Source organism: Cebidichthys violaceus, unplaced genomic scaffold (assembly GCF_023349555.1).
Source record: "Cebidichthys violaceus isolate CVI_PGR_0920_01 unplaced genomic scaffold, fCebVio1.0.p SCAF_21, whole genome shotgun sequence".
In the NCBI taxonomy this organism is placed as follows: domain Eukaryota; kingdom Metazoa; phylum Chordata; class Actinopteri; order Perciformes; family Stichaeidae; genus Cebidichthys; species Cebidichthys violaceus.
The window spans coordinates 1,026,214-1,040,901 of record NW_027176384.1 but is presented as its reverse complement, the minus strand read 5'-3'; the positions used below and the strand labels follow the sequence as shown (position 1 = coordinate 1,040,901).

The 14,688-nt window shown below is 41.7% G+C and overlaps 1 protein-coding gene across 7 annotated transcripts in view; it reads right to left on the bottom strand.

The window, feature by feature from the left end:
- The window catches only part of dock4b (dedicator of cytokinesis 4b), a 102,222-nt gene that overhangs the window by 23,345 nt on the left and 64,189 nt on the right, over positions 1-14,688 (bottom strand). For 5 of the 7 annotated variants that reach the window (XM_068716827.1, XM_068716828.1, XM_068716832.1 and 2 more), the window contains exons 23-40: positions 13,083-13,272; positions 12,349-12,485; positions 10,742-10,876; positions 10,010-10,108; positions 8,842-8,936; positions 8,320-8,395; positions 7,814-7,914; positions 7,385-7,443; positions 6,702-6,850; positions 5,959-6,044; positions 4,657-4,683; positions 4,159-4,254; positions 3,970-4,030; positions 3,133-3,226; positions 2,429-2,577; positions 845-931; positions 506-610; positions 65-206 (exon numbers count right to left, since the gene is read on the bottom strand). In XM_068716827.1, coding sequence (XP_068572928.1) covers positions 65-206; positions 506-610; positions 845-931; positions 2,429-2,577; positions 3,133-3,226; positions 3,970-4,030; positions 4,159-4,254; positions 4,657-4,683; positions 5,959-6,044; positions 6,702-6,850; positions 7,385-7,443; positions 7,814-7,914; positions 8,320-8,395; positions 8,842-8,936; positions 10,010-10,108; positions 10,742-10,876; positions 12,349-12,485; positions 13,083-13,272 — 1,888 coding nt within the window. The remainder of the gene's footprint in view (positions 1-64; positions 207-505; positions 611-844; positions 932-2,428; positions 2,578-3,132; positions 3,227-3,969; positions 4,031-4,158; positions 4,255-4,656; positions 4,684-5,958; positions 6,045-6,701; positions 6,851-7,384; positions 7,444-7,813; positions 7,915-8,319; positions 8,396-8,841; positions 8,937-10,009; positions 10,109-10,741; positions 10,877-12,348; positions 12,486-13,082; positions 13,273-14,688) is intronic. The other 2 variants (XM_068716830.1, XM_068716831.1) reach the window with 1 other exon arrangement.

Below are 14,688 nucleotides of genomic sequence, written 5' to 3'. Positions count from 1 at the left end.
GCTCAGCTTGTGCTCCACGCTTGCGGATGAATTTTGCATGCGCCTCTGTCTACAGAAAGGATACACTGCGCGTCCGCCTGGTATATGGTCTGGTCTGGCTGGTTGACATGCTGCATGGCGATGGCGTGGGGAAACTCGTTGAGCATCCGCTGCTGGAAAGCCTCCAGCCTCTCGTAGTCATGGCCGCGGCACACAAACTCTTTATTCTGCAGAGAGAGAGTGGGGAGCAGAGCGCAGCGTGGGGTTAGCTTGACATCTAGTGGTCGCACACTGCAACTGCAGCTTCTAGCTGCAAACCACACAAAGGACATCCGTTACATCATTAAATGGTATTGAATAAGAGTGGCTGAATGTCACCTTACACTAGAGGAGTCTTACATAAGAAAAAGTTAATTCTTCCTGTAAGTCTCTTTCTTCTTTGGAGAGGGTAAACATATGACTCTATTCAAAAATGTTACTGACAAAGAGGGAATATGACAAAGAAAGAATATGGAGATTTCTTTACCCGTAAGAAGAAAGGAAACTTCTTTCCATAGAAACCCACTCGGAAAAATTCAGGTTCTAGTCTTTGCTGGTCCATGATCTTGTCATAGAGAGAGGCTTCCATCATCTGTCAATGGAAATAAATGACAATATTGAATATAAACCAACAGTGTGCAACCAATAAGGGGTTTGGTGCATAGACAAAAGCAAAATAGATGAATTATTAGGTGCACAATATGAATAAAAGTACTTCTTTTGTTTTGTTTCTAGTTTTCCCTATATGACCCCATCATCACATGTAAAGACTTCAGCTAACAAAGCTTCTTCAGTCTCTATATCTTGTTCATTGTGGACAACTCACCCTCATCTTGCTCAAGTTCCTGTAGTCGTAGTAAGACTCGTATTGGTCAGCCAGCTCTCTGCACAGGATGATGCCGTTCTCCCAACACTGAAGACAGAAAGACACACACTTATTCACCCTCATGCTGACTGTGTCCTGCCTCAAAAAAGAAGCAAATATAGAAAATATTAAGGACGCTCATGCCTATCCATTTGATTGACAGAGTAAATATGAATAGAGGGCTTATTGAAAGTTGCTCTGCAGTGGCGCTGCTAGGCTGCAGTCCCCCCACCGGATGGCACTGGCGAGTCAATATCGAGAGTGAAATCTAACCTCATCATGCAGGTACACGCAGCACCCAGCCATCTTGCTAATTAAATGAAAAGCTTTCTGTTCCCGCTGCCTCCTGATCCCCGTGCGACAGCAACCGGCAGATGGCAGAGCTCGTGAAAGTGAAGGGAAATTGGACTATGAGTAACGAGGGGAGCCGTTTTAATGATTCCGTAGAGTTATGTTATTTCATCAAGGAATGCTGATGTGGGTTGTTTTTTTTTGTGCCTGTGTGTGATTTTGGAGGGTTTCCATAATGGCACTTTTCCCCCCCGAGAGGGCAGAACAGTGACAAAGGTAGTTAGAATGAAGAGATAAAATCAGCAGAGAGGAGTAGTGGGAGTAGGTCACAAAAATGTCCTTCCTTGAGTAACAGAAAGAAAGTCTGTGAACCGCTTCTGAAATGCTGCTGCATCCTGAACTCGTTGAGCTCGCTTAAAGCTGCCAATCTCACGGTTCATTCTCAATAGCTGCCAAAAAGCAACACCACCAATGCCAGTCACGCTTCACCCGTCACTCTCGCTGTCGTCGTCTCCCATGATATTTCTTTAAGGAATATTGTGTAGGATATTGTGGGACGATATGGATCCTGCTTTAATTACAGCCGCCAGACATTCGTCTGATTAACCCGAGGATGTGTTGATGCCACAAGTCGTTGTCATCGTTCACTACAGGTAGAAATTAAATCTCTGACCGCAAGTGATACGTATTTTTGTTGCTCTGTGCAGCTTACAGCTCGGCCTTCTTATGAGGGGGGATTTAATTTCATGTCAATGACAGGCGGGGGAACTCCAGTCCTCTCACCCTCCATCTTCCATCCATGAGTATTAATGTTTAATGTTGAAGCTAATGAGCTTAAATTCCATGTATTAAAGGCTGGTATGTATTTATTCTAAATTACCATTAATAATATGGCTGTGCTTCTTTGCCAGTGCCAGGTATGATTTGGAGTTACATTTTATAATACACATGAGAAGTCCTGATGGTTTTGAAGCTTGTTTTCAGTGTGTTTCTTTGTTTTGGTATCTTCTAAAGTTTATTTGATTTATTTTTCCAATACAAAATCTGATTGAGGCAGGAGCAGTATATTTTGTCATGTTTCTTTACATTAAAGTGTTAGAGGGTATTAGCTTGTAGATACCAACATATCTTTAAGCTCCATGCAACTGTCTTTATGTACCCATGCAAAAGCCAGTGCTACAGTGTGCCACAAAAGGGCTGAAGAGAGGAATTTTCTTGTTTCTGTTTACACCGGGTGGCAGTGAGAAAGCCTACCTTCCCCCTGTCGAAGTTCTGGACGATAGTGAGGTGCAGATACTCCTTTCTTTGCCACTCGCTCTGCATGGGGTAGTTGAGGAACTCTCTGAGCGGCCTCTCTGACCATTCCAGTAACTCATCGTACAGCAGCAGGGTGTACGATGCCTCTGTGGCACACAGAAACACAAACAAACAGTCGGGAGATTAAATGCATATTATTCAGGAAATACATGAGGATGTACAGTGTTGCCAGGACAACAAGATGAGAGGACAGTAAGTGGGGTAAATATTTACAAATCTGATAGGTCAAGTCTTGTCTATAATCGACATTTTTTACATATCAGACAAAAGAGCTCAAACACCCAATTAGCAGGTTGTCCTCTTGACTTGGCATAGACTGTATTTTATAATAAGATTAAAATGGATGTGAGATATCCTAACAGTTTTATTAAGATATTAACACCAAAATAGGCACTATATCATGATTTATTGGGCGACACCAACCAATTCTACGTAAAATCAGACATTCAGCATCCCCATATAGCCAGAATGGATCTTCATATACGTTATTTCCGCCACTACATAGTCGAATCAGGCTCCTTAATCGTCAATTATTTGACTATTCGGGGTCTCCCCTAATTGCCACATAGAGCAGGATCACAATAATGTATACATCCCACATGTAAACACACACACTGAGTCGCTCCCTTAGACGTACGTACCTGTGTAGTTTTGTGCTTTAAAGTGCAGGTCGTACAATTTGTGAATGTAGCGGATGTACATCTCCTCTTTGTTGAGCTCAGTTTTGTAGAAGTTCTGACGGGGGCAGTAGTGATTCAGTGATGATTAGGGACAAAGGAATCACAAAAGAGAGAGAGAGAGAGAGAGCGAGAGAGAGAGAGAGAGAGAGAGAGAGAGAGAGAGAGAGAGAATTATAGAGAGAGTTGGAGATGAACATGAAGAGAACTTTTAAAAAAGTGACAGATTGTTCTATGGTAGAGGCGGTGCAACAATATATTTCAGCTGCTGAACAGCAGTGACTTCTGATCCGTCTGCCTACACACCCGGGAACTCTTACAGATGGCTGCAGTTACGTAAGGAAAACCTAGTAGGCAGAAGGGCTTGACAATAGAAACAATAGATTGTTGTAATGCCTATGAGTCAACGACATGAAATACACTTTTCACACCATTAAACAGAAAACACACAACTATAAAAACCAATAAAAATTATGTTTAACAGCCTGAACTGAAGAAATCAATCATGTCACATTTTATCAACAAAAGAGTGGAACTTTATAGGACTCTTTATAGCAACAGATTAGGACAGATTAAGTATGATTAATATACTCATATATTCTGTTCTCTTTAGCACAAATGAAGACAGCTCTCATACTTTATGATGGAAAACCTACGGAAAAAAACTCAAGCCATTATTAAAAAGTCAAAAATCCTTGCCTTTAGACAATAATTCTGTTGAAGATCTGGTTTTGTAAGAGCCAACATCAACTTATGCAGATTTAGACGACCAAACAGACTCTTGGAGTGACTGCTACTCACCAGTAAACTGACGGTACATCCAATCTTTTTTCCATCCACTTCTCCCAGCTTCATACAATCCCTGTGATATAAACATAATAAGACATGCAAAGCTATGATCAAAAAAAACAAAAAACAATAATCACAAACATGATTCAAATTGATAAAGCATGTATGCATGTGTCGGAGAGTGTACGTGCGCACTCTCACCTATAGTCCAGCAACCTCTCCATTAGGCGAGTGACGGTAGCGATCAGAGAGATGCCGCTCTCCCTCCAGGTCTCCCTCTCAATCTTCTTCAGCAGGCTGGAGGACAAGATAAAGAGATGTTGAGATCAAAAGAGACAAGAGATAAAAAAGAGAGGAAATGGGAAAGGAAAGGTGGGGCGGAGGAGGAGGGTGAGGGAAAAGGAAGAAGAAATTACTAGAAAAAAAAAAGGAGGCGAAGCAAATCAATCCCAGTCACATCAGTATCACCTATGCTTACTGGCCTGCCTGTGGGAGTTAACCATATAAAATACCCAAGGTGGCAAAAGAAAAAAAGAAAAAAATCACAATAGCTGATATACTGTTTTGCCACCTAAATAGATATTTTCTAATTGATTGGTTATCTCAACTGGATGAACAATAATGCTAAACCAGCGTTTGGCTGAAGTTATACCCCCTCACACAGACGACACAGAGAGAACATAGAGGAGAGCGTCTTACCTAGGGTACGGACCAAACAGAGGAATTCTACTCCAGGCGGGAAGCATAGGCGGAATAAATTAATATTAATACGATTAATGTCAGCGCACACTCACACGGGTTAGTTAAGGGGTTAGCGGTGTTAGTATGAGGAAAACAAACTAAAACATTAGCAAGAAAAGAGAAAAAATAGGCTAAAATCATAAACATAAGCATTGAATAATTGCATTTAAATAATAATGATCCCTAATGCATAATTATATCATATTGCACAATATAGATTCGACATATCTTCATAATATGCAGTGATATTACACTGTTTTCTGTGATGTTTCACACATAAATATGGTGGGAAAGAAAATGATTGACTATGAAAGACAACGAGACAACTACAGGAGATAAATATTGATAAAATCCTTATCAAGACAATTTGATTCACATCTATGTGATAGTAAGCTCAACATACAATGTGTGTGTGAACCAGAAGAAATGGCTTTGTATAATGCAATAGTGTTGTTTGGAAGCTACGTTGAAATGTAGGGCCAAATATAGTTTGTGAAGGTGGACATAAAAATATGAGCAGGCAAAAAATGAAGCAGGGATACACACATAAGCACTAACACACACACACACACACACACACACACACACACACACACACACACACACACACACACACACATTAGCGTGAGCACATACGCTAAGCATGCAGGAGCACAAACCTGAGATACAAGGACAGAGTGGACCAGGACCAGCCACAGAGGAGGTGTGAGTGAAGATGAAGGTGAATACTGATCACTTACCTTATCTTTATTATTCTATCAACAAGGAACTACCCACTGCCTATTCTTTAATACTAATGATGGGATTGTAAAAAAATAATATTGGCCGCATGTTCTGTAATCTATCAGTCAGCTCGACACATTTAACAGTTCTTTTAGGTAAACAAGCATTCATGCTGTTATCTGTGCTGTTTGGCTACCAGGGTTAAAAAGCTAATTTTCAAAGCAGAGTACATGTCCACTTTCAGATAAAGCGGCCACTTACTGAGGCAAATGAGCTGCGAGTTGCAGCGGCATCATTTAGGTCATTGGACTCAATAAACAGCTATTTCGTCTGTTAGTGGAAGTGTCCTGGTATCCTGAACTGGCATCTTTACTTAAGCATTTACTGTGATTTTACGGCTAGTTCTTGAGTGGCCCCCTGATCTAATCCCATTTCCTTTAAAATCCAAGGTAATTAGACAAAATGCAAGTAAGTGTGCACCCATGCACCCCTCTTCTCCATATCTTCTGTTACTATCTGTTCCTGTCTCTAACTCACATGCTGTTGAAAAGCTCCCTGTACGTCTCATCTCCTTTGCCCTCAGACATCAGGCTGTCCAGCTTGTCGATTAGCTTGGCCTCGACCTGTGAGAAAGAAAAAAAAAGAAGAACCGTTTCAATCTCAAAGGGGTTCAAACGATATTGATAAAATGGCCGAGGAGGAGGAGCAGCATGGGTGGTTTCCAGCTGGTCGATTCAAATCACTTCACGTCACGTCAAAGTGGAGGCAACAGCCTCTGATATGTTATCGCTTTTATGATGAAATCTTGCATTCATGAAAACCATCACCAGGGTGCATGGTGGGAAAAAAATATACCTTATCCTCCCTGTCCTCGCTCCCCTATCCATCCCACTGTGATTGGCATCACCACTCACATATTAGTGTACACAGCAATATAATTTTACATTTGATACATTTATGTGTTATCTAGAGGTTTTTGTACCTTGCGAAAATCGAAATAGTGTCTTTTATTATAAACAAATGACCTAAAAGCTTGGCAGCTCGCATTACTGTAGTTGAATTGTTGCCCTTATAAGGTAGCTTGGTAACTAAGCTACACCGTAGCACACAATAACCTAAAAAGATTTTCATATTTGCAGCTCTGATAATGAGAATGTTAAATAAACATCCTTTTAAATCCTTATTTTGAGCAGAATTAACATGCTGTTAACAAAAACATTGTGAGATGACCTTTAACCCACTAATGAAAGAGCAATTAAATTAAAGTTTCAGTGTTATACCTGTTTGAAATTGCCACTGCGTCTCTGCTCCCAGTCCATCATGTCATGGAAGATGGGGATCATGACATTCCTCAGATCGGGCTGAGGCACCAGCGTCACCTCCAGGAATGGACCGATCATCGCTGGGATGAAGTTCAACTTGTGTTCCCCTGAAGGAGAGACAGAAGTCAACACAGAGGCTCTCACTTTGTCCCCGATGACAGCGTATTGTTTATTTCAGAGGCAATTTGGCCGACTCGACTCTAATTTGAAGCACTGTGCTGCACTCTAACCAAATTGATGCAGTATTTTAAATAATAATCACAGCGCCTGTGTTACTTAAAACGCATTAGTGTTAGTGGGGACACTTCAATTCACATTGACATCAAATACAACAAAAAATAAAGTGAATTTAAAATTGGGCAAAAAAACACTTTAATATACATAAAAACACTAGAAATTATAATAAAAAAACACAAAATTGCACAGATCCATCACAAACTCGGAGCAGAACAAAAGGTTGAGAGCCCCCGTTTGGTTGCCATGGTTACAAATAGTTGTTGGCATAAAGAAAAAAAGGCTGAGTGTTTTTGGTTGTTTTTTTTTTAAAGTACCGATCAGCTCAAGAACACTACTTTTGCTTCTGAAGAGGAATAATTATGGAGATATTTTACACAATATAACACAATGTTTTATCATCTTACCTAAATTCTGCCACATGCTGAAGATCTCACAGCCCATCATCACCCTCATGTCTCCATACCTGCATGATAGCGTGTCATTGTTAGAAATGTGTGCTTGCTGTAGGTAAATACCAAGAGAATCAGTGAGAACAGCATGTTAAGTACTCATTATACTGTATGTGGCCTGCAGTAACCTTTGTGTGTGTGTGTGTATATGTGTGTTTGTGTGTGTGTGTGTGTGTGTGTGTGTGTGTGTGTGTGTGTGTGTGTGTGTGTGTGTGTGTGTGTGTGTGTGTGAGACTGTTTTGAAATTTGACAGAGAACGGCAGCAGGATAGGATGGCTTGTTGAGAAAGCACATGGCTTGTTACAGCCAGGCCATCCTAACATGTGCAACAGAAAGAACGCAGGGTGTGTGCACACGCATTCTGCAAAAACAACCAGAACTCACTTTTCCAGAATCTTCTTCCTCTTGGAGGGAGAGAAGGACTCCAGCTGAAGACAGGGCTGGTTGATAAATATTACAGACAGATAGAAGTACGAGTCCCACACCTGAAAATGACAGCAAACAAATTGCATCATGTCAACGCTGTGCAAAGAAAAATGCCCTTCTCCAACTTGAGGCAAAAAAACAAGAACATTTTCTACAGGTATCCATGGATTTGAGTTTTTAGTGGCATGTTGGAGAGCAACAGCTAATTCTACAGTCTGCCATAAGCTTGTGACTAACAGTATTAGCTCTGATTTATGTGTCTCTGTGAAGGCTTTTGTTTTGAAACAAAAATAAATAAATTAATGACTGTATCTGGCTGTTTGTCCGTTTGTGTGCGAGTATGTGTTGAAACAGCTCTGTAGTACTATAGCACTGTTTAGATCTACCTACACACACACACACACACACACACACACACACACACACACACACACACACACACACACATCCACAGAGCCCCTTACCTTGTAGTCAAACTTGTCATTGAGAAAGTTCTTCCTCAGAGCGTCAGAAAGGTAGAGGACAGTTGTGATGATGACACTAAAACAACAAGAGAAAGAGAAGAGTAGGTTGAGAGGGTTGTTGTGTTAATCCTGGGGGAAAATGCATCACCTTCAACAATTTACATGTTATTCAAAAGGCCCGTTTAAAGAGTGATGAAGCAAAGAGACATTTGCAATTGCTCTAGTATGTGCCTAGCAACACATAGGCCTTCATGGTTAGGTAGATACAAGCATGTCATTCAACTTAATGTGTTCAGATCATCTATGCACTACATCTGATCATGTCTTTCAAAAAATGTAAGATACATCAAGGTTCCACTACTTTCTGGTTCATCTAAACCTCCACCTTGCTGCTGATATGTAGGACCACGTAATAAAGAGATCGCATCAACCTTTTTAAAAGGAGACCGTCGAGAGACACGGCTCTACATGCGCTGTGAGGCGGATGAAAGTGTGTGCACATTTGCGCGTGTGAGGCCTTACTTGTTGGTCACCAACCGCATGACGGTCCAGTCCTTCGAAAACATTTCTGGTCGTATTAGGATCCTGAAGACCGTGAAGATCTGAAGAAGAAAGTCCTGGGACACACAAACACACGCAGGGAACACGGCGTCATTGAAAACTCAAATCCATTGGGTCAGGCTTTGTGCTGTGTTTCAAAACAGTCGCTGCATCTCTGAATGGTGCTGAAACATTTCAAATCAAGCTCTGTGAATCTATCACTATATTGTTCACTCAATTAAGATTTAAGACATCTATTGATCATTGTCAGGTGTTTTGGTTTAAGGAGAAACAGAGATGTTTCTGCATAAATGTATGACACAAATGTACCACTGTTAACATGCCACACACTTAACTCTAAGGATTAGTGTGGAATCAAATGCAGTGGATGTCCGTCTCTCTCCATGGTGCTGAAACTATGAAATCCAGCGTCTCTCACTTAAAAGCTATTTTAGTTTATCGCCACATCTCAATTTGCCGTTTTTCCAGTGATTGCTCAATATCTTCTGGGCACTTACTTTGGATACTTTTGATTTAAGTACCGGAAATAAAGCGTGGAAATTGTGCTCTCAAGCTAACAAGATCAGATTACCTCTCTGCTTTTTCTGACATTCTGCCAATTGACATTTCTCACTGGGATGAACTTGTGACTCTTTTTTTTCCTGTGTTCTCGGCTCTCTGCTCCTTTTTCATTGTGGAACTTGCCACTACTGACCTTGCAGTAGAGCTCAAATACGCACGTGTAAGCACACAGAGACACAAATACTTATATGTACAGGACATAAACATATATATTTATAAGTGCAGTGAATGAGTGAGTCACTTGTTGGAAAGTTTCTGAAAGAGAGGCGGAGAGCTAGAGCGATGACTCAAAGAGGGCAGGAAGACACAGATTAGAATGTCAAATCCAAAAAACAACATGAATAAGGTAATTCTTCTCTCCCTCTGCCCAATATTTCCATGCCAATACACACATAGGTCAAGTATCAACAGAATATGAAGCAGTGCGGATAGAGGGCGATAAATATAGGAATAGGGATTTGGTGTGGTCTCAGTGACGGTTAGGAGAGGGAAGGAACCACTGCCACAAACAGATGGGAGAGAGAGAGAGAGGGAGAGGGAGACAGAGAGATTGATGTGGTGGTCTTACCCTCAGGTTGTCTTTGCTGCTGAACGCCTGCAGCAGCTGCTGGTAGTGTCTGTCACTCATCTGTCGCAGAAGGGCCAACAAACATGCCACAAACTCCCCCTGACAGGACGGAACACACCGAGATGTATAAAAAGAGAGAAAACATTGTGCCGTCTACAATTTTAATGGTGTGATATAACCAGGATTATCTTCAGGGCTGCTCTAAATTGCTAAATAAATGAGCTATTGCGGTTCTAAACATATATGTAGAAAGTAGTCATGCAGGACGCATTGCAACGTCAACGCTGAACTATGGCGCTTTTGCAAAGGATGGTCCTTTTATATCTTTATAACAAAAGAGAGGAAAGGAAGCACTTTGTTATATTGCATTTGCAGAATACCCTTTATTAACCTCTATTGGCAACCGGTAAGAATTGCGGCAACATTAGTGGAGCTCTATTACAAGTGGAACAAGCCCTCCTTGCGTCTCCATCATCACACAATGATGATGATGGGGATCTCATTATTATTCCCCTTTCGCGCTGTGTTGTATAATAAATCTTAATTATTGTTCGTCATTAATGTTAATCATGTTGGCGGAATTATAGTTGCCACAGCAGCAACTCAATTATAAATCTGTAACTACTCCTGCACATTTTGTGAAGTCCCAAAACTATTTATAGTAGTAAGCACACACACACACACACACACACACACACACACACACACACTGTACTGGTAGAACAAACATACAGTGACATCCTGGAACTGTAGTCTCATGGCAGGTCCAGCAGGCTGGGGCCGGTTGCTAATTTCCAGGATGGTTCTCAGTAAAACTCCGAGCAGGCTCTCGACAATTAGCTCCACCTCTTCTGAGACCACCGGCTCCTACACAAAGGAGGAAACACTTGCACATGAATTACAGGCAACAGCATAACTCTACTTTCACTTTATTAGCACACAGAAGAAAAGAAAGAGCACTTGTTAAGTGAATTTAAAACGTCAGGGTTATCCTTGAAATTCAAAGACATTGCTCTCTCAAAGTTACCTGGATGTTGGTTTTCCTGACTAATTTGCATTCTGCTTCTATTGGCACAACATTGAACCATGATGGGCAACTGATGTCACTCCTCGCCCTGTAATCTTACTTTCACCGCAGTTTTTAATGAGTCTTGAACAAGTATGTTTGGGGACTAATGAGAAGTTTCAAGGCTAAGAGCGACATTTTGAAACTCTCAAATTCACAGAGAAAGAGGAGAATGGAAAATATTAAAAGAAGATGGAATACAAAGGAGAGAGAGAGACAGTGAAAGATGAAAAGCAACTCAAAGAGAGTGGAGGATAAACTGCTGTGTGTGTTTGTGTGTGTAAGTGTACATGTTTGTGTGTGTCCACCTCCCTCTAGTCGCCCCTGACAAGACAGACAGGTCTTGGACGGAGCGATAATGAGAAGGAGCTTCAGACTGGCACATTGGCTGCCACTGCTGTCACTTCCCTTTAGATGTGCCACCAGTCTGTGTGTGTGTGTGTGTGTGTGTGTGTGTGTGTGTGTGTGTGTGTATTGTCTGTGTGTGTCCTACTGGGCTCCTTTACCACTAGCTGCCCCTCTGGCAGCAAACAGTCCAAGTCAGGCAACCCGAGGTGCTACACACACACACACACACACACAAACCAGGCAAACACACAAACACACACACACACACACACACACACACACACACACACACACCTCGAAGTGACTGCCATTTCGACAATGCCCGTTGCTAAATTGATGGGGCTCATTACTGAACCGCACGGCTGCCAATGTCCTTGTTACAAAGACTAATTGACCATATACACAACAAAGCAATCTGCTACTGCAATGTATTGGTGAGGAAACTGCCTTAAGACTAATTCCTCAAGCTTCGACTTCCTTTAAAGTTATTTCCAGTTATTATGGTGCTAATTCCCTTGTTGCTGATTCTCTTATACAGTCTTGTAGAATAGCAAGGGGAATTCATTTTAACAATGCTGGATAATGTCTAGGTATAAAGTCACTTCATCTACAATAAAAAAAATCTTTAAATCTTGCAAAGTAGTTTTATTCGACAATATGCTGATTTGCTGAAGTTGAGTTTCTACAGCTGCCACTGCGGTGAGCACGCAGGACAGCTTAAAAAAATAGTTCAACATTTCAGGAAACTCATAATTATTTTCTTGGCGAAAGTCAGATCGGAAGCTTGATGCATGCCAATCTCATATTTGCATATATTTATATATTACCGTACAAACATGATGTCAGCAAGATGTCAAACTTCTCATTTAAGGATGAGGTGGGCTTGTACAGTTTAACGGTCACCAGTTACCTCTGTAATACTCACCGCAGTGCCGTTCTCCTCCTTCTTGATGAGTGAGAGCATGCTGGTGAGGATGCGGGCACACATGACCAGGTCTCTCTGCTCCTGCATGTGTGCCTGAAGGACACGGAGCACCACCGGCAACAGGATGCACCGCGACTCTGTAGCACGCACACGCACACACACACACACACACACACACACACACACACCTTTGTCATACATCAAAGACCTAATGATATATAAGGGGAGAACACAACAGAGACCAAAAAGGGAAAACAAACTGATCGTCTGCGGCTGTATTAGTTTTGCTTTCACAAATGTTTCTTACATATAAATAAATGCATCTGTATGTAATTCTTCATGTAGCCTTAATGGGATGTTTTCTTGCTACGTGTAGCCTTTGGGAGCATGCTGGGAATAAAACGTTGACTGTAATTTGCTTCAGTGTACAGCCTACATTAAGAACACTTTAATGGCCTGGAGTAAGGTGCACTGTGGGTTACATTAGCCAAGGTGTGTTTTCAAATGAATGCACTGCAGGAGTGCACAACCAATCAGTATAATACGGACTAATATAGCCCGTTTGTACATGATGCAGCTTGTTCAAATCTGTGCTGTGTGCTTTCCTACGTTCATAATCTGTATTTGTGCTATTTGCTCACAAATGTTTTTGTGCTGGGGTTTCAGTGCGTCTACAAGCTTTAGTTATGTCTGCATACTGAACTGTGCATCTGTTTGTTTGAACAGTTCTTTACCCGGGTTAGTGTAAAGCTGGCTTTCCACCGTCTTGGCAATGCACTGCAACTTGACAGCCTCCAGGCAGTCAGCGTGGACAGCTGTAGGCAGGCTGCCCAGCGTCTCCCTGACGAAGCCGGCCACCTCCCGCACTGTGAAGATCTTCAGCAGCTCGCCATAAACCGCTGGGAACGTCCGCAGGAACACCGCCTGGAGAGAACAGGTTCAATCATTTGGAGGCACTATGAATCCATCGCCAAAAAGTTTTGTTCTCAAAGGCTGGAATCACTTTGTCGAAACGCATTCAAATTGCAAATTGTATCGAACAGAGCATTTCAAGATGTGAACATGCATGTTTTATATGTAATGTCAATTCATTCTCCACTAAATCAGCACAGCACTACAAAATGTCCATTTAATCTCATAAGGGGCCTCTATGCTCAAGGTGATGGGGAAAAATAACACATTTTCAGTACCTCGGGGCTTTAAAAAGGTCATCACACAAGATTCTTTTAAGTTGTCTGAGAAATGCAACCATAAGCCAATAGTCTTTGCAGTTATACTGGTCTGTTGGAAAAGGTAAATATCGGCTATAGTGCAATGAATCACTGGCCTAGACTGGATTTGGTTTGAACAGTCGTCAGGCCGTCAGGGATTACGTGGATTCAATTTGAGGGCCACTCCAGGGGGATTGCTGTCTGCCTGCCGCTGGTTTGCAGCTCTCAGTCTGATGCTCCGTCTTCCTGTCAAGTTCTGTCAGATTCTCGCCGCACAATTGAAAAATGAAGATTGCTAAAAATCCAGAGGGGTGAGTCACCGTGTCGCTTTGTTTCTTTTTACGTTCATTTTTCCAGGAAAGCCTGGCAGAAGATAGAAGTCATTTTTCAGCAACACCTTGTTTCACTGTCACGGGTGTTCACCTTTGACAAAAGAGCAGTTCAGCTGCAGCAAAAAGAAGTTCCATAGTATTGCTACTTATTGACGGCTCCTTGGTGGTGATAACTAATTCAGAGGGTTTCTCTCCTACAGGGTCTAGACTCAGACAGGAGTCCCAGAAGATTGATATATTGCACACCAGTCATAGCTCAACTATGTTCTGATTACATAACACATTTAATTGCTCTGTACATGACATATTTGGAACATAACTGGGTCCTGTGTTCATTGTTTAGAGAAACCACTTGTTCCTTTAATGCAAGGGTCTCTAGTATTGATGGAACAGCATCCCTTTGAGTGTTCAGTGCTCTAAACATCACATGCCGAGTCATCCTGTGATGAAAACTATAACACACATATCAGGTTACAGGTGCCGAAATATGTGTAAATGGATTTGCTTGTTTGTGTGCCAGGATGTCAACTTGGATTAGCATTAGCCCGGCCTGCATCTTCCCACAGCCACTGTTGTGTTGAGAATACCAATTAGCCCGAGATCAGGAGTCAGTGGAGGGATGAAGTGGAGCTTTTCAGACGGCATGAAGAGGGCATAAATGGAATAGCTAATGTTACACTCATTCCCGTGGCCTCAGAGTGAGCTGAAATAATTACAAAGTGACTGGAGGGTTTAAAACAAGATTGTCGGTTTCTTGAGTAGATTGTTATAATTGATCAAATGAGCTGTGAAAATAA